The sequence below is a fragment of the Chlorocebus sabaeus genome, chromosome 10, assembly GCF_047675955.1.
Source record: "Chlorocebus sabaeus isolate Y175 chromosome 10, mChlSab1.0.hap1, whole genome shotgun sequence".
Taxonomy (NCBI): domain Eukaryota; kingdom Metazoa; phylum Chordata; class Mammalia; order Primates; family Cercopithecidae; genus Chlorocebus; species Chlorocebus sabaeus.
In genome coordinates, this window is record NC_132913.1 from 106937168 (window position 1) to 106955346 (window position 18179).

Consider the following 18179-nt stretch of genomic DNA (forward strand, 5'->3'; position numbering starts at 1 on the left):
AGAAGCCAGGGGGCTGTGGCAGTTTCATGTCTGTATTTGGCAGTCGGATAGGAGCCAGTTCAGTGAGACTGGGCCCCTGGCCAGTTCCAGGGGAGGGCGTCAGGGCCCTGGGGACACCCCTCCCACAAGGCTGACTCTGGTGCCCCCCTCCTCTTCCCCAGGCTGAGCTGCCCTTTTCTGTGGATGACTCCAGCTCTGTTTTTATATCCCTCGAGCGTTTGGGGGTGCAGGCTGTAGGGCTGTGGCCAATAGGTGCCCCTGGGGTTTGCACGGCAGGAAGCTGAGAAGGGAAAGGGGGAGGGGCAGGCTAGATGGTGTCACCTCATTGGCCCTGGACCGAGACCAGGATGTGTCTTGTCTGTGGTGTGTGTTCCTCTGCACCAGGCCCAGCTTGCCCAAGAAATGGGCATCCTAGCCATGCTGCTCCAGGGTTCCATAGACCTGTACCCCCTGCTTTCAGAGCCTGCAGTTGGTAGTTTAGGCCACTAGTCCATGTCAGGAATGTGGGTTCCCTGCTCCAGTGGAATTCTCCCACCAGGCTCAGGAGTGGCCCCTCGCTGCCCGAACCCTTTGTCCCAGGCCTTTCTTTATGGTGTCCCCTCCCGGGAGGATCAGCAGGGTCAGTGTTGGCAGAGCCAGTGGCAGACAAGGTTCCAGGGGCTCAGGGAAGGGAAGCAGCTGGGCGAGGTCACAGGAGCCTGGGAGTGAAGTCAGGGCAGGGCCGGCCTGTGGGGAGCTGCCGCAACTCCTGGTCTCTGGGCGACATTCCAGCCAGCTCTCCCAGGCTCTCTGCGCGCCTTCCTCCCTGGCAGCTATCTTTCTCTCTCTCCAGGTGGATCTACATCCCCTTTCAGCAGCCCCATCACCTCCGACGAGGAGTACCTGAGCCCTCCAGAGGAGTTTCCAGAGCCTGGGGAGACCTGGCCTCGAACCCCCACCATGAAGACCAGTCCCAGCCAGAACCGCCGTTCTTCTGACACTGGCTCCAAGGCACCCCCCACCTTCAAGGTCAGACCCCTGAGGCTGGGGCCCAGCCTCCTGTGTGCCCCCGATCCTTTGGTTGACCCCTTGTTCTTGGGGCCATGCTTAGGCACCAGCAAGACCTGGAACTTGGCTCTCATTCAAACCCTCTTACCAGAGCCAGTCTCAGTCTGGCTGTGGAAGAGGCCTCCGTCTCAGATTCCACAGCCCCCAGGACCCAAGGCTCTGCCCTGACTGTCTCTCCCTGACACTTTGGGGTACCCGCTTCAGGTCTCACTTATGGACCAGTCAGTAAGAGAAGGCCAAGATGTCATCATGAGCATCCGTGTGCAGGGGGAACCCAAGCCTGTGGTCTCCTGGTGAGTAGCCGCACTTCCCACCACCCACCAGCGACTCTATGCTAGGCTTGGCTCTGGGAGGTCTGGCTTTGGGTGGAAGAAGATGGAACCTTGGTGGGCTTCCCCAAAATCTGCCTCGGGGGCCTCATCTTAGGGACAGCAGTGTACTCCCCCCGGCACCCTGTCCCTTGCCCCACGTTCCAGGCTTATTTAGGGCTTCCCCTTCTGGGGAGGAGTTTGGGTCTCATGTCTGTCCATTTGGGATAAATGACTAGGCATGGTGGCTGAAGCCTATAATCCCAGCATTTTGAGAGGTAAAGCGAGCGGATCACTTGAGGCCAGGAGTTTGAGACCAGCCTGGCCAACATGGCAAAACCCTGTCTCTACTAAAAATACAAAAAAATTAGCCAAATGTGGTGGTGCATGGCTGTAATCCCAGCTACTTGGGAGGCTGAGGCGAGAGGATCACTTGACCCTGGGAGGTGGAAGCTGTAGTGAGCTGAGATCACATCACTGCACTCAAGCCTGGGTGACAGAGTGAGACCCTGTCTCAAAAACAAAGACACCCCCCTCCTCAAATTGGCAAGAAGCAAGACATTTCAGAGGCCAAGGAAGGAGGATTGCTTGAGCCAAGGAGTTCAAGACCAGCCTGGGCAACATAGTGAGACTGTCTCTACAAAAAATTGCTTAAAAATTAGCTGGATATGGTAGTACATGCCTGTAGACCCAGCTACTTGTGAGGGTGAGGAGGAGGATCACTGGAGCCCAGGAGTTTGAGGTTGCAGTGAGCTATGATCATGCCACTGCACTCCAGCCTGGACAATATAGCGCGATCCTGTTGCTGGAAAAAAAAAAAAAAAAAAGCACACAACAATTTGTTGTTGAGCTGCCAGCAGCCCACTGTTCAATGTAGGTCTAAGCAGAGGGGCCTTGCTCATCCCAGGTGCCTGGAACATGGATTACTCAGTTTACTAATTTTTTATTGGTTTGAGTTCTGTTTTTCATTTTAAATTGATTGTCTGGTCCCCACTGTGAGTTTTTTTTTTTCTTTTTTTTTTTTAAGATGGAGTTTCACTCTTGTCGCCCAGGCTGGAGTGCAGTGGCGTGATCTGGGCTCAATGCAACCTCCACCTCCTGGGTTCAAGGGATCCTCCTGTTTCAGCCTCCTGAGTAGCTGGGTGCCACCACACCCAGCTAATTTTGTATTTTTTGTAGAGGGAGGGTTTCTGGTCAGGCTGGTCTCTAACTCCTGACCTCAGGTGATCCACCCACCTTGGCCTCCCAAAGTGCTAGGATTACAGGCATGAGCCACCATGCCCAGCCCCCACTGTTTTTTTTAAACATTGTAAGTTTTTTCATATCCCTTTTGGGAAGTGGGAAAGCTATCTATCCATTATAAATAAATAAAAGTAAGAAATGGGGAAGTTTAAGAATTATTAAGAGCTAAATAGGGCCAGGCATAGGGGCTCAATGCCTATAATCCCAGCACTTTGAGAAGCCAAGAGAGGAGGATCATTTGAGCCCAGGAGTTCAAGACCAGTGTGGGCAACATGATGAAACCCTGTATCTACAAAAAATACAAAAATTAGGGGGGCATGGTGGCGGTGCCTGTAGTCCCAGCTACTCAGGAGGCTGAGTTGGGGGAATCGCTTGAACCTGGGGAGGTAGAAGTTGCAGTGAGCTATGATCGTGCCACTGTACTCCAGCCTGGGTGACAGAGCAAAACCCTGTTTAAAAAAAGATAGAAAGAAAAGAAAAAAGAGCTAAATAGCACGGCTCCACTCTTGAGTGCAGCAGGGTTCTGAGAAGGGAGAGCTCCAGGCAGTTAGAAGTGACCTGGAAGCTCCTAGAGGTGGGTGGGATGGCAGAGGGGGGGTAAAAACCTAGCCCTGGAAACCAGGGATGCCTACGTTTGGTGGGACAGATCTGGGGACTGGGCAAACTGCACAGGGAAGGAGAGGCCTACACAGTGCTGCAGCCCCAGTTCCTGTGCACCCACATCAGGCCCCTGGGTCCTGGGACTGAGTTCTCGCCCCTCTGACAGGCTGAGAAACCGCCAGCCCGTGCGCCCAGACCAGCGGCGCTTTGCGGAGGAGGCTGAGGGTGGGCTGTGCCGGCTGCGGATCCTGGCTGCAGAACGTGGCGATGCTGGCTTCTACACTTGCAAAGCGGTCAATGAGTATGGCGCTCGGCAATGCGAGGCCCGCTTGGAGGTCCGAGGTGAGTACCTTATTTCTCCATGAAAGCCCACCTGGCCCTGGTCCCTTCCTGCCCCCACGGTCCGCTCTCATGCAGCCTCAGTTAGAGGATGCCACCAGTCCCCTAGTCCAGCTGCTTATATTATTGTTGAGTGAACCAAAGCCCAGAGACAGGAAGTGACCTGCCCAAAGCTGCACAGCACATTATTTTGTGCTCAGCTTACTACACAACACCACCTTCCCTGTTGCTCCATCACGGAGCCCTGGTGGCAGCCAGAGACCCTGCACCTGCCACTGGCCAAGCTCTCTCTACACTCTTCTGAGCCTTTGTCACCCTGCTCTGCCCAGGACCCTCCCTCATCCCCCTCCCCCTCTCCTCTCACCCCTTTGCCCACCCTCCCATCCCATTGCTGTGCAGAAGTTACTGTGAGGTAGCGGTGGGGAGAGTCTGGTGGCTGGACCCGTTCGGAGGGGCCCTTGGGGTGGCTTAGGCTTGGAGCATCACAGGGACCCTAGGGTGCCAGGGTGAGCACAGCTGTGACGTGTGAAGAGGCCTAGGCCCCCAGAGCCTGGGGCATTATGTGAAAGGGCTGTCTCAGGCAGCAGGAATGACAGGCCCTGGCTAGGGGGCCCTCGAGGGCCGTGGGTTTTCCTCCCCGAAGGCCACAGCCGTTTGTCTTGCCTTCCACCTCACCCTTTGCCTCAATGGCGTCTTGCTTCCTCTCCTCGATTCTCACTCAGCCCCCAGCCCCTGACCTTCCCCAAGACTCAGAGCTCGGACCCTGACAGTCATGGTCCCTCTGCTGGCCCCCTTGCCTCAGTTCCCCTCCTCTGTGCCCGCCGTTCCTGTAGTTGCCACTTCCTTGGTCTCTAGATTCTTCAGCCTTCCTCCTCGGCCTGCTTCCTCTCCAGGGCCTGGCTCTGCCTCGCTTCTCTGTATTAACCCGTGTCTCAGTGCTTCTTTCTCTTGGGGATTTCTTCCGACACCCCCAGGCTTCAGGGATGCTCCTGATCCCATGAATGCCTGGTTGCCCGGGGTCTCTGCCTGCCCAGGAACCCTGAGGAACAAGTCTCTGACTAGCTGCCGGGCCCTCCCAGCCCAGAGCTGACCTTGGGGGAACCAAGAGTGGCAGTGCTGCCCTGGCAGTGTGAGAGGCAGCCCTCTATGCAGAAGGGCCCTAGCCAGGTCTGCGTGACTGTGCGTGCATGTGTGCGTGTGCATGTGCAGACATGCGTGTGTGTGCATGTGTGCGTATGCGTGTGTGTGCATGGGTGTGTGCGTGTGCGTGTGCGTGCATGTGTGCGTGCATGCGTGTGTGTGTGCGCGCGCGTGCGCGTATGCTGCACTAACCTGCCGCTTGCTGACTGAGGTTTTTGTCTGTACACAGGCGAGTGAGCTCAGGGGGCCACCTGCGCTCCCCCCGCTACCCTCCGAGCCGCGCCCCTGTCTCAGGCACCTCTCGGACCTCGCTGTGTTTCACTGCCTCCTGCCCACAGACCCAGGCCCGCCAGCCCGGACCCGTCCCAGCCTCCCCTCCCCACCCCATGCAGCCCCCAGGGGGATAGCCCATGGGCCCCTGTGGATCCTCCCTCCCCAAGTGGACACATGGCTGTGCAGGCCAGGAGGCCCACAGATGGACTGAGTGCTGGGAAGGGGCGGCTGTGAGGGGTATCATCCCCCCGAGTCTCTCCCTGAAGGGGAGCACCGGGCGAGTGCATGTGCTACTGCTGCTACAGGCCTGTCTATCTGTTTGTCTGTCTGTGTGTCTGTGACAGTCAGGGAAGGATGCCTCTGAGCTGAGGTGGGGTGAGACAGAATGGGAGAGATTAGGGCATGGCGTGGAGGGGCCCAAGGAGCAGGTGCTGTTGACAAGGGCCTTACCAGGAGGGATTAGGACACTGACCATTCTAGAAATGGGTTTCAAATGGCACAACACTTTCTATTCCACAAAAGACCAAAAGCCAGAGGCCCCAGGCTCTGTGCTGATGAACAGCCTGGCTGAGCCCTGGCCCTGGCAGGTTTAGGGACCATTTGGGGCTCCCTCCTTCCCTGTCAGGGCTGGGGGTGCTCTGTCTGGGAATGAGGGAGTTAACCAGGTTTGGTGCAGGTGCAGGGGCAAGGGGCCACTGTAGTGAGTGTGGAGAGATTTGGAAACACCTATTTCTTAACTCAAATAAAGTCCAGTTTGTACCCAGCTGGTGTGTTGTGTTTTTTTTTTTTTCCCCCGCCGCTCTCTCTGCCACCACGTGGCCCTCTCGGTTTCCCCTCCCTCAGTTCCCTCTTGCCTCCATGAGTTACCCTCCCTGGCCTAGCTTGGATTGACATCTTGAAGCCAGGTCTGGGCATGCCTTGCTGTCCTGGCCAGGTGGGTGGGCTTTCCCCATCTCCAGAGAACAAAATGCATCTCTCTCTCTGTGTCTGTCTGTCTCTCTGTGCGTGCGTATGTGTGTCTCCCTCACCCTGTGTGTCTCTGCTCTGTGCGTGGCCCCCGTGGCTGCTTTCCCCTCAGCACATCCTGAAAGCCGGTCCCTGGCCGTGCTGGCCCCCCTGCAGGACGTGGACGTGGGGGCCGGGGAGATGGCGCTGTTTGAGTGCCTGGTGGCGGGGCCCACTGATGTGGAGGTGGATTGGCTGTGCCGTGGCCGCCTGCTGCAGCCTGCACTGCTCAAATGCAAGATGCATTTCGATGGCCGCAAATGCAAGCTGCTGCTTACATCTGTACATGAGGACGACAGTGGCGTCTACACCTGCAAGCTCAGCACAGCCAAAGGTAACTCCCCACTCAGGCCTTAGGGCTGCCGTGGGTGCCCAAGAGATGGAGGGAGGGGACTGGAGGTGCAGAATAAGATGCCCGGGAAACAGAGCTCCAACCCCTAGGGGAAGTGTGGGGGGTGGGAGCTAGTACACTGCCCTGGCCTCAGTAAAATGAGCACTTAGAATAGTGCGTAGCACAAAGGAAAGGCCGCAACACGGTTAACTGTTCCTAGGAGGGAATGTGTCTGCTGAGGTGAATGTGGGTTCCAACGCCTGCCCTGCAAGTCACCAGCCACATAACTTTGAACAAGTCACTTCATCTCTCTGAGCTTTAGCCTGTTCATCTGTAGAACAGGGATGGTGATCATGCGTCCTTTGTAGAACGATTGGTAGGATTAATGAGATAGTGTATGTGAAGAACGAAGCACAGCGCCTGTCAAAGGGCCTTTCCAGGAGAGGGTAGGGCACCGACCATTCCAGAAATGGGTTTCAAATGGCACACCTGCTTAATAAATGCCAGCCATTGTTACCACTGATGCTATCTCTGACCTGGGCCTGCCCTCATGGAAGGGCAGAGATGATGGCACCTGCCTCGCCACATTGTGGATGATGAAGACCTAAGCAGAAGCTGGAGGGGCTTTCGAAGCAGGAGGGTGCATCGGGTCAGCATAAGGGACCCTTATCTCTTCCAGAAGCTTCTTTGGAGTTTGGTAGAGTGGGGCCAAGGGGCATCTGCTCTGGGTCTGGGGCAGGTGGCTAGGAGCATGGGCATGATCCCGGCACAGAGGAGAATTCTGAGATGGAGATGGAGGAGGGGTGGGCTGGGCTTCTAGGACCCTGTCAGAGCTGGGCTGGGCTTCATCCAGGGTGGGCAGGGTGAGGGGAAGAGGGAATAGCTGGGCCAGGCCCTGGGCTCCTATGGAGTCCCCAGCCCACATGGCAGCCTGAGCCCACCCTTGCTGACTTCCACCCTCTCGAGAAGGTCTGGTCTCTGGATCTGTGCCTACTGCCTCCCCTGGGTACCCAGAGCCTTTGCTGGGCTCTGCCCAGGCTCTAGCTTCAGCCTTAGGTCAGGAGTGGCGGGTTGGGATGCCTGGGCCTCTTTGGCCTTCCCTGTCTTTGAGCTGCCCCCTGACCCCCAGATGAGCTGACCTGCAGTGCCCGGCTGACCGTGCGGCCTTCATTGGCACCCCTGTTCACACGGCTGCTGGAAGATATGGAGGTGTTGGAGGGCCGAGCTGCCCGCTTCGACTGCAAGATCAGCGGCACCCCACCCCCTGTTGTTACCTGGACTCATTTTGGTACGGCCCCTATGCTGCAGGTGTTGAGGGCCCCCCAAGGGCCCAGGCGGGGATGGGGTACACCCAGAGGGCAGGGCCTGTCACTGTGCCTGCTCCGCATTCCCACCCCTCCCTCCTGCAGGCCGCCCCATGGAGGAGAGTGAGAACTTGCGGCTACGGCAGGACGGGGGTCTGCACTCACTCCACATTGCCCATGTGGGCAGCGAGGACGAGGGGCTCTATGCGGTCAGTGCTGTTAACACCCATGGCCAGGCCCACTGCTCAGCCCAGCTGTATGTAGAAGAGCCCCGGACAGCCGCCTCAGGCCCCAGGTACCACCGGGACCCCACATGATGCCGGGGCTGCCTGTGAGGGGCCAGCCCAGCCCTGGGGTGGGAGGCATGGCCCTGGGCCTCTGGGCAGCCGTATGGTCTTGCAGCTCGAAGCTGGAGAAGATGCCATCCATTCCCGAGGAGCCAGAGCAGGGTGAGCTGGAGCGGCTGTCCATTCCCGACTTCCTGCGGCCACTGCAGGACCTGGAGGTGGGACTGGCCAAGGAGGCCATGCTAGAGTGCCAGGTGACCGGTCTGCCCTACCCCACCATCAGCTGGTTCCACAATGGCCACCGCATCCAGAGCAGCGACGACCGGCGCATGACACAGTGTACGTGTCTGGGAAGGACCCCGAGAGTGTCCCCTGCAGCATCCTCTTGGTTTGCAATGCCCTGCCCCTCTCCCCAGCTTTCCCCAGGCCTTCCCTCTGTAGCCTGACCAGGGACAGGGCACCTGGGGGAAGGGAACCCAGAGGGACTGTGAGGTCATTGCCTCCCCTGCAAGCCCACACAGCACAGCACTCATCTGCTGAGTCACCCCTCGGTACCTGTTAGCGCTGACTGGGCAGGTAGTACAGCCTGCTGCTAACCTGCATCGGGCCCTTGAGCAAGTTACAGAAGCCCTCTGTGCCTCAGTTTCTCATCTGTAATTGGGTTGTTATGAGACTAAATCAGTTAATACATATAAGCCCTAGAGCAGGGCCTGACACCTGGTAAGCAGTCGGGAGGTGTGACGTCTCACTGTTCCTGTTTTAGTAGCCATTATCATCAGTGGTGGTACTTCCTGGAGACATTGCAATGAAAAAGCAGGTGCGGGCAGTGTCTGGCATGGAAAGCGTGCTCTGCCCAGGGTTGTTAACAAATAACAAATAAAGAAGAAGGGGCCAGGGGAGACACAGAGGAACATATTTGGGTTGGTGTCCTCTAAGCCTGGGACATTTTCTCATGGGAGCATCTCAGTTCCATCCTTGAAGGAATCTGAGTCTTGTGTGAGAAGGTCTGCCCACCTCCCATAAGACAGTGCCCACTCTTTGACCCATGACAGTTTCCTCTTACGGCTGCAACATGACAGAGATCACCTTCATTAAGTGCTTTATAAGTGCCAGGCCCTGAGAGCTAAAGGTATGACAAGGACCATCTTACCTTGCCACAGGCCTATAAGGCAGGTACTATTAGCCCCATTTACAGATGAGGAAACTGAGGCTTAAAGAGATACAGGAAGCTGCCCAGAGGCAAGAAAGGACTGTCTGACCCTGGTGCCCAGCTCCTAACCAGGATGTCCCTGTCACCCATGCTACATTCTCCCTGCCCGCCCGCCCATCTCCAGTGATGCCACCCCTGCTCCCACCCCTGCCCACAGCCTCCCATGACTGTCATTCTCAGCAGCAGGCCTCCCTGTCTCCCAGTCTACTCTGAGGTCCTGGGTGAGTGTCTGTCTCAGGATCTGAGCTGGCGTCTCTGCTTCTGCCTGTATCTAGGGTCACTGGCAGCCCTTGGCTTCTCTTCTCTTATAAATAGTGTCAGCAGAGATAAGTGAATGGGTAACTGTTCTATGCGGAAATAACTGCAAAGAGAAGGGAGGGGTGTCTGGGGACAGCCCTGACACAAAGGAGGACAGTGCAGGCCTCCTCTCTGTGTCCTCGCCAGAGACAGCTTCCTTATCATCCAGGGAGCAGGGAGTAGGGAAAGAGCTTTGGAATCACATGGAACCAAGGTCAAGCCATCATTTATTAGCCGTGTGACCTTGACCAAGTCAATATCTCCGACCTCATTGGTAAAATGGGGATAATTTTGTAGAGTTGTTGCGAGGATTCCAGGTGGGGAAAGCATGTCAGGTACCTGGTACAGGCTGGGCACAGAGCAGGCAACTCTTGTAATATATCATAGAATGTATTTGGCACTTACTGTGTGTGAGGTTCTGGGTCTGGTGGGACAAGCAGATCTGACAAAGTCAGCCCTGTCTTTAAGGAACTTGCAGGCCAGGTCAGGAGCTACGACTTATGCAAGAGGAAGAGCCCCCACCCATGAAAAGCAGTGTGGGCCAGTGCCCATCGATGTGCAAGCGAGAGGGTTGGGGTCCTGGGAGGAGTCTGAGGATGAGGGTAGAGAGCGGGCCAGGGGCAGGAGGGCTTCATGGGCTGCCCCCACTTGAACTATGTCTTGAAGGACAAGGAAGCCTCAGGTAAGAGGAGAGCATTCCACAAGGGAGGAATGTTGTGGGCAATGACCTGGACATGGAACTCAGCGGCTCATTCAGGGGCCTGATGGTTTGCTAGCATCAAGATGCAGAGGAGCAGCAGAGACGTGGCTGGCAGGGAGTTCGGGTTGAGGGCTTTGCTGCCCTCCTGGAGTGCTTCCCTGCAGCTGCGCTGGAGACAGAATGGCAGTGGCCTGGGGATGGAGAAGAAGGGCTTAGGGGAGGGGCCTTGGGAACAAAACCTTGTTCGAGTTTTGACATAGAGGTTGTGACCCTGCAGAGGTGGGGAGACGAGGGGCCAGTCAACAGGGGCAGGGACCCTAGAGGGTGCCCAGTGTAGGAGGAAGCAAAGATGATAAGTTGCCTGGCCTGACACACTGGAGGAACAGACCAGAGGGGTCAGGGCAGATGCAGACTTGGAAGCCGGCTCACCCAGAGTTTGCTGTGGATGCACTTCCTGCTGTCTGCCCCATCCTTGCCCCATCCTTCCCCACTCACCTCCTCCCTACAGTGGATGGGGGTGAGGGACCAGGCCCGGGATGGCATGGGCCTACCCCTCAAGGTATCCTCCAGGCTCAGGCCCAGTGTCACTGTCCCTCCCCCACCAGACAGGGATGTCCATCGCTTGGTGTTCCCTGCCGTGGGGCCTCAGCACGCCGGTGTCTACAAGAGCGTCATTGCCAACAAGCTGGGCAAAGCTGCCTGCTATGCCCACCTGTATGTCACAGGTGAGGCAGGCACCCTCGTGGTCAGCTGCATGCACAGCCTGGCCTCTGGCACTACCTGGGGTCTCAGGGAAAGGGGCCTCCACCTCAGCTCCCTTCCCCTCCATCCCCTGGAGACCCCCCCATCTTGCCCTTGCCCCTGCCCCTGCCCCTGCGGCTGAGACCCCAGGCCCTAGACTCCTGCCCTGAGGCTTGGTGATCCTGTGGGGCTGTTGGGCCCTTGGACCCAGCAGACATTTGACCTGTGGCTTTCAGATGTGGTCCCAGGCCCTCCAGATGGTGCCCCACAGGTGGTGGCTGTGACGGGGAGGATGGTCACACTCACATGGAACCCCCCCAGGAGTCTGGACATGGCCATCGGTGGGTCAGGGCTGCACAGGGCTGTGGGTGGGGAAGGGGTGTGGACAGCGCAGGCTCAGGCAGGGCACCATGGAGGCCAGACCCAGAAGCGGATAGGCAGGGGCAGGAGCTGATGGAATGCTGGCAGGAACAGCTTTGCCCGTCTTCTCTCCACGGTGCATGGTGCTCTCGCTCTGGGTCAGGAGAGGAGGCACGGGGCACTGCCACATTCCCTTCCTATTCTCAGAGGGACTGGGTGCCTGGGTCGGGACTTGCAAATGCCCTCTCCTCCTCTTGTCCAGGATCTCCTTCCACTCTGCCTCAGTTTCCCTGCCTCAGGTATCAAGGAATTAAGAGTTCAATTCCAGCCCCATCTGTACCTGTAACTGGTATCTCTTTGGCTCTAAACCTCCCAGGGAAGTGGCTGGGCAAGAGCAGATAGGGGGACAGAGAGGAAGCAACAGCAGGGACTGAGGCATGTCCTCAGAGCAGACTAATGATGAGTTCCAGGGTCCCAGTCCAGCTGGATGGGGAGGGGGTGCTGCTCGTGTAACACCAGCCTCTAGTAGCTCCTCTCCCGCCAGACCCGGACTCCCTAACGTACACAGTGCAGCACCAGGTGCTGGGCTCGGACCAGTGGACGGCACTGGTCACAGGCCTGCGGGAGCCAGGGTGGGCAGCCACGGGGCTGCGTAAGGGGGTCCAGCACATCTTCCGGGTCCTCAGCACCACTGTCAAGAGCAGCAGCAAGCCCTCACCCCCTTCTGAGCCTGTACAGCTGCTGGAGCACGGTGAGCCTGGGTGCTCCTGTTGGGTAGGGGTGGGAGATGCTGGGATGGGGAACGGGGCTCTGTGGTGGAGGCTCAAGGGCTGGCCTGCACATGGTATCTGGCAGGAGCAACCAGGCTGGGCAGGACCTTGGCCCATCTATACACTTCCTTCTCCCTCCTGAAAGCAGCAGGGCACAGTGGCCGAAGCTCAGGCTTTGGGATCGGGCCTGCTGGAGTCCAACCCCACAACCCCAGCTTTGCCACTCCCTGGCTGTGTTCCCTGGACAAATCGCTAAAGCTCTCTGAGCTTCAGCTTCCCCATCTATAAAAACAGAGCTCAAGTGTTGATAAGGGGTGTTAAAGGAGTGATGTGTGCTGAGGACCTGGCATCAAGCCCAGCACAGAGCCTGCGCTCTCCTCCTCCCAGGCCCACCCCTGGAGGAGGCCCCTGCCGTGCTGGACAAACCGGACATCGTGTATGTGGTGGAGGGACAGCCTGCCAGTGTCACCGTCACATTCAACCATGTGGAGGCCCAGGTCGTCTGGAGGAGGTGAGCCCCTTTCCCACATGTGGCTGCCCAGGTCTGGCCCAGCCTGGCCAGAATTTCCTGGGGCAAGATCTGGGTGACCTCCCTGTCATGTGTCCCTTAGCTGCCGAGGGGCCCTCCTAGAGGCACGGGCAGGTGTGTACGAGCTGAGCCAGCCAGACGATGACCAGTACTGTCTTCGGATCTGCCGGGTGAGCCGCCGGGACATGGGGGCCCTCACCTGCACTGCCCGAAACCGTCACGGCACGCAGACCTGCTCGATCACATTGGAGCTGGCAGGTGGGTGACAGCGGGTCCTTCTTCCTAGTCTCCCTCAAAGGCCCAAAGCTCTCTCCTCACACCCCCCGGTACACAACCCGCCTGACACTGCTGCAGATCCAAACCCATGTCCTCCAGTCAGGCCTGTCCATGTCATGGCTATACAAATACCATACTAGTAATAATGACAACAATCATACTAATAAGATTTATTGGCCAGGCGCGGTGGCTTACGCCTGTAATCTCAGCACTTTGGGAGTCCGACATGGGTGGATTACCTGAGGTCAGGAGTTTGTGACCAGCCTCACCAACATGGTGAAACCCCATCTCTACTAAAAATACAAAAATTAGCTGGGCGTGGTAGTGGGCCCCAGTAGTCCCAGCTACTTGGGAGGCTGAGGCAGGAGAATCACTTGAACCTGGGAAGCAGAGGTTGCAGTGAGCCGAGATCGTGCCATTGCACTCCAGCCTGGGCAACAAGAGCGAAACTCAGTCTCAAAAATAAAAAAATAAATAAATAAAGATGTATTGAGCCTAGTGTGTGCCAGTCTCAGTACTCAGCACTTTATGTGTATTGCCTCATTTAATGTTTACATCAGCCTTGTGAGATGGGGTAGTTATTATCCCCATTTTACAGATGAGGAGACTGAGGCTGAGGCTAAGAGTAACTGGCCCAAGTTCACAGAACCTAATAAGTACAGGACTGGGTTCAAGTGTGGCTGCCTGACTCCTAGCTCCTGTGTTAAACATAATAGGAAATAGTATCTCAGATATAACAAACATGAGAAGACCAAGTTGGTTTTTAAAGAAACCCGTGAGCACATCTTATCACCAGACTGCCAGCCCTGAGGATCCTGGCGGCCCTTTGGCACAAGCCTGTTTGACAGAGCCTCCCAATGTTTGCAGCAAGAATTCTTTTCTCTTTTTTTGAGACAGTCGTCTCACTCTGTCACCCACACCATCTCGGCTCACTGCAACCTCCACCTCCCCGGTTCGAGTGATTCTTGTGCCTCAGGCTGCCAAGTAGCTGGGACTACAAGCATGCACAACCACACCCAGCTAATTTTTTGTATTTTTAGTAGAGATGGAGTTTTGCTGTGTTGGCCAGGCGGGTTTTGAACTCCTGGCCTCGAACTCCTGGCCTCAAGTAATCAGTCCACCTCGGCTTCCCAAAGTGCTGAGATTATAGGTGTGAGCCACCGCACTGGGCCTTAGGATTCTTTTTATGATTTCTCCTTTAAAGATGTAGTCTCTCAAACTAGTTGCTATCTAATGCATTAGGTAGTAACTGTTTGGTTTTCTAATTTGTTAATTAACTCTAGACATATGTAACTGCCAGTCAGAACTCTTGATCAACATGGGCTAAGCAGGGTTACCTGCTGAGTAAATACAATTCCAACCAAAAGCAAAGAAAGAGACATTTTACTTAGAATTAGGCAATCTTATCATGGGTAAATGGACATTTTCTGGTGCCTTCAAAAGACCATTGAAGCTCACTTGAAACTTTCAGATGCTTTGACCTTCACAGACTGCGTCCACCACCTCCCAGCCCATGGGGGACAGGATTCCTAGAGGGGAGGGGAGGCATCTGTGAAGTGGAAGAGAAGTGGCAATAGGGTGTGTAACGAGGAGACAGGGAACCCTTCCGGCCCTGCTGTGAAGATGGTGGGGTGGCTGGGTGCTCTTTTAAGTGTCTCCCTCCTTGCTTTTCCTGTCCCTAGCACTCTCCACTCAGTCAGCACTTTACTCCTTGACAGTTCATCTTCAGGACTCACCTTTCTTCCCAGATATAGGAGGAACCCTGAGGTTTGGGGGGCCCCTGGCCCTCAGAGCCCTGCAGCACAGCCTAGCTGGAACAGTGACTGATGGAGCCCCATTTGAGCCCAGCCAGCCAGGGCTCAGATGGAGCTGGGGCTTGCACTGACACCCTTATTCCACTAGACCCCACCCTGCCACACCCAGACAGGGCAAGTGGAGCGGTGGCCCCCCTTCCTCCATGTCAACCTCACTGCAGTGTCTTCCCCATCCCCAGGATGGCCTCCCCTGTTGTCTGTGTGCCTGTGAAGGGTGGGGGTCCACACCTGGCCACCCTGCCTTCCCAAGTACCTGACTCATCCTGCTTCTCCTCAAGCTGAGATGCTCAAACATGCTGGGGTTGGGCGTAGGGGCTGGCGGAGGACACCTGGAAGTCACAGCCTCCTTTGCAAAGCACATTGCAATATGTATTTAATTTCATCATGAGAATTAGAAGCTGCTTTACCAGGAAATCATATGACCACGTGATATGTATGGAGAATGAAATCACAATCATATGTGGGAGATAGAGTCCATTTCTAGACGGTTTGGTATTTGGGGATTACTTGTTCATCTTGCCATCTCCCAGGTGCTATTAACAGAATCCCCTCTAAACATTTTTCAAAGATTCAGAGAAAAACTCCAATATAGAGGCAATGCCATCCATGAGCTTAATTCAGGGTCACAGGCTGAGCCACCTGCAGGGGCCAAGTTCAGGTAGTCAGAAGCCAGCGGGTGGCCCTGTGAAGAAGGGCGGCCACCCACAGGGGGCAGCATTGAGCCGCTCCTCGCCCGCCGCTTCATGCAGTGACGGGAGCGACACAGGATGGCCAGTCCTGATTTTTCAAGAGAGGCAGGAAATCCAGATTTCTTTTGTGTGTGAAAATCTCCTAATTTCAAAGCTGCCAAATTAATACTGAAGGTCGAACAAAGCAAGCCTGCACCTTGTGCCAGGTTTCCTGAGATTTGGAGAACATCACGTTTGGATTTACGGGCGGGGGCGCTTGGTCCAGGCGGGGAACTCTGTTGTCCCAGTTGGTGGGGGGTGGGGGACGGTGGCTTGCTGGGAGGCGGGGGTCTAGCGTTCTGCCTGAGCCAGTCGCTGATGGGGGCTCTAGGGAGGGGCTGAGGAGGCAGGGTAAAGCCGACCCTCTGCCCGCTCTCTTCCCACTCCTATCCCCATGTGTTTCAGAGGCCCCTCGGTTTGAGTCCATCATGGAGGACGTGGAGGTGGGGGCTGGGGAAACTGCTCGCTTTGCCGTGGTGGTTGAGGGAAAACCACTGCCGGACATCATGTGGTACAAGGTCAGAGTGTGCTGCTGACTGATCCTGGGAGGGAGAGGAGGGGCTCCCTGGGAGCGTGGGAGGGTCCTGGGAGGCTTAGGAGGGCGGAGCCCGGGCGGAGGCGTGGTTAGGAGGAGGAAAGGGGATGCAGAGGACTGACTGGCTGAGGGGCGCAGGGCTTTCTGTGGAAGATAAGGGAGGAGCTGATTCTGGGTCCTGGGAAGAGATGCACTGCCCAGAGTAGATGAGAGCGTGGTCTGGAACAGCGGCTCCTGACCCCAAGGCAGAGGTGAGGCCAGGCCCAGGCTGAAGGTGAGACCCAACTCTGCAGGACGAGGTGCTGCTGACCGAGAGCAGCCATGTGAGCTTCGTGTACGAGGAGAATGAGTGCTCCCTGGTGGTGCTCAGCACGGGGGCCCAGGATGGAGGCGTCTACACCTGCACCGCCCGGAACCTAGCGGGCGAGGTCTCCTGCAAAGCAGAGTTGGCTGTGCATTCAGGTGGGCAGGTGTTCCAGAGAAAGGTAAAGCGCCCACCTCCTGGAATCTGATGTGACACCCCCGCCATGCTCTGCCCAGGAAGCAGCCAGCCCTGGACTCCCAGCCACCACACCCCCAGCCCAGCCCTCCACCTTGACTCCCCAACATTCTTGCACCTCTTCTGTCTCCTTCCTCTGTCCACCTGTCCCAATATCCGTCCTGCTTGCTTTCTTCCCCTCCCACCTAACACCATGACATCTCTGTCCCAGCTCAGACAGCTATGGAGGTCGAGGGGGTCGGGGAGGATGAGGACCATCGAGGAAGGAGACTCAGCGACTTTTATGACATCCATCAGGAGATCGGCAGGTGTGGGACTAGGAGGGAAGCCAGTGGGGGCCGAGAGGCTGCTGGGTCTGAGGGCTGGGAGGGGTAGAGAGGGCCACAGTGATGGCCGATCCCTGACCCCCTCCCTGTGTCAACCAGGGGTGCCTTCTCCTACCTGCGGCGTGTGGTGGAGCGTAGCTCCGGCCTGGAGTTTGCGGCCAAGTTCATCCCCAGCCAGGCCAAGCCAAAGGCATCAGCACGTCGGGAGGCCCGGCTGCTGGCCAGGCTCCAGCACGACTGTGTCCTCTACTTCCATGAGGCCTTCGAGAGGCGCCGAGGACTGGTCATTGTCACTGAGCTGTATCCTGGGACAGGCTGGTGGCTGGGGGGATCCATGCCTAAATGACTGATCCTTATAACATCCAATAGGCAACATGTTTTACAGTTTACAAAGTAGTCCTATTGACAATTGGGAGGGATACATCTGGAGACTGCTATGAAAACCAACAGTTTTAAGCCCATTGTTAGCTTCAATTTACATAGCATTTCATGTATGCCTGGCAGTGTTCTAAGAGTCTTACAAATATTAACCTATTTAATCCTCATATATTCCTATCTCCTGGAATTTTATCATTAACTTGTATTATCCCCATTTTACAGATGAAGAGACAGGCATGGAGAGGTTAAATAACTTGCCCAAGGTCACACAGCTAGCACGTGGCCTATGCTTTTCATCATGAAATGCAGTATAATACATCTGCATATTTGAAGTGACCCCATTTCAGATCAATACTTGGCTTTATTTGGAGGCTGTTTTCATAAGGAACAGATTTTACCCTTTCATGAAGGCTGTGGTTAAGCAAAGGCACATTGAGGTAAGGATGCTGGGTGATCGGCTTATCACCCCAGTAGCAGGGTGACCATAACCTGCTCATGAGCCTCCTGCCTGCACTGTTTGAATTCAAACCTCAGCAAAATGACAAATTATTCCATGTCATGGACCTTCTAGGTCATTCTCAAATAGAGTCAAGAAGTCCCATCCACAGTCAACAGAATTCTGCTGTAATTTGATCCCTATAAGTGCTTTACAGGGTGGGCAGGAGAGGAAATTTCATTCCCGTCTTACTCCTGGGAGAACCTAGGCTCAGAGAGGTGAAGTGACTTGTCTGAGATCCCATAGAAAGTGGGAGTTCAAGCAGGGATGTCCCACCTGTGCCCTCAGAAGACAGGAGGTGGGGAGGGGGGTACATGTGGAGGAGGGGAGAGATAGTCTTTGACTAGTATCAGGTCTTCTGTAAGGGAATGGAGAACCTCATGCTGAGCTGGGACCCGCCCTGAGCTCTGGGGTGGGCTGGGAAGTTGGCACTGGGCACTGTTCTCCTTGATCTGGGACATAGCTGCACAGAGGAGCTGCTGGAGCGAATGGCCAGGAAACCGACCGTGTGTGAGTCTGAGGTGAGGGCAGTGGGTGGCAGGGGCCAGGTTGGGCACCGGCCTTCACCCACCTGAGCTTTGAGAATCAACAAATGGGTCCTGAGCATGCCATCTGTGTCCACAGGAAGCCAGGGGTGGAGGCAG

General features: G+C 56.1%; 1 protein-coding gene across 14 annotated transcripts in view; it reads left to right on the top strand.

The window, feature by feature from the left end:
* Nucleotides 1-18179, top strand: part of SPEG (striated muscle enriched protein kinase) — a 58320-nt gene that overhangs the window by 25937 nt on the left and 14204 nt on the right. For 8 of the 14 annotated variants that reach the window (XM_007966399.3, XM_007966384.3, XM_007966386.3 and 5 more), the window contains 17 exons: nucleotides 833-1008; nucleotides 1252-1340; nucleotides 3364-3539; nucleotides 6028-6288; nucleotides 7415-7573; nucleotides 7695-7884; nucleotides 7992-8215; nucleotides 10689-10808; nucleotides 11061-11165; nucleotides 11729-11935; nucleotides 12342-12465; nucleotides 12566-12741; nucleotides 15707-15819; nucleotides 16130-16298; nucleotides 16547-16643; nucleotides 16761-16961; nucleotides 17999-18056. In XM_007966399.3, coding sequence (XP_007964590.3) covers nucleotides 833-1008; nucleotides 1252-1340; nucleotides 3364-3539; nucleotides 6028-6288; nucleotides 7415-7573; nucleotides 7695-7884; nucleotides 7992-8215; nucleotides 10689-10808; nucleotides 11061-11165; nucleotides 11729-11935; nucleotides 12342-12465; nucleotides 12566-12741; nucleotides 15707-15819; nucleotides 16130-16298; nucleotides 16547-16643; nucleotides 16761-16961; nucleotides 17999-18056 — 2645 coding nt within the window. Of the gene's footprint in view, nucleotides 1-13; nucleotides 620-832; nucleotides 1009-1251; nucleotides 1341-3363; nucleotides 3540-4905; nucleotides 5714-6027; nucleotides 6289-7414; nucleotides 7574-7694; nucleotides 7885-7991; nucleotides 8216-10688; nucleotides 10809-11060; nucleotides 11166-11728; nucleotides 11936-12341; nucleotides 12466-12565; nucleotides 12742-15706; nucleotides 15820-16081; nucleotides 16299-16546; nucleotides 16644-16760; nucleotides 16962-17998; nucleotides 18057-18179 lie in introns of those variants that run through there. The other 6 variants (XM_007966397.3, XM_007966398.3, XM_007966394.3 and 3 more) reach the window with 5 other exon arrangements.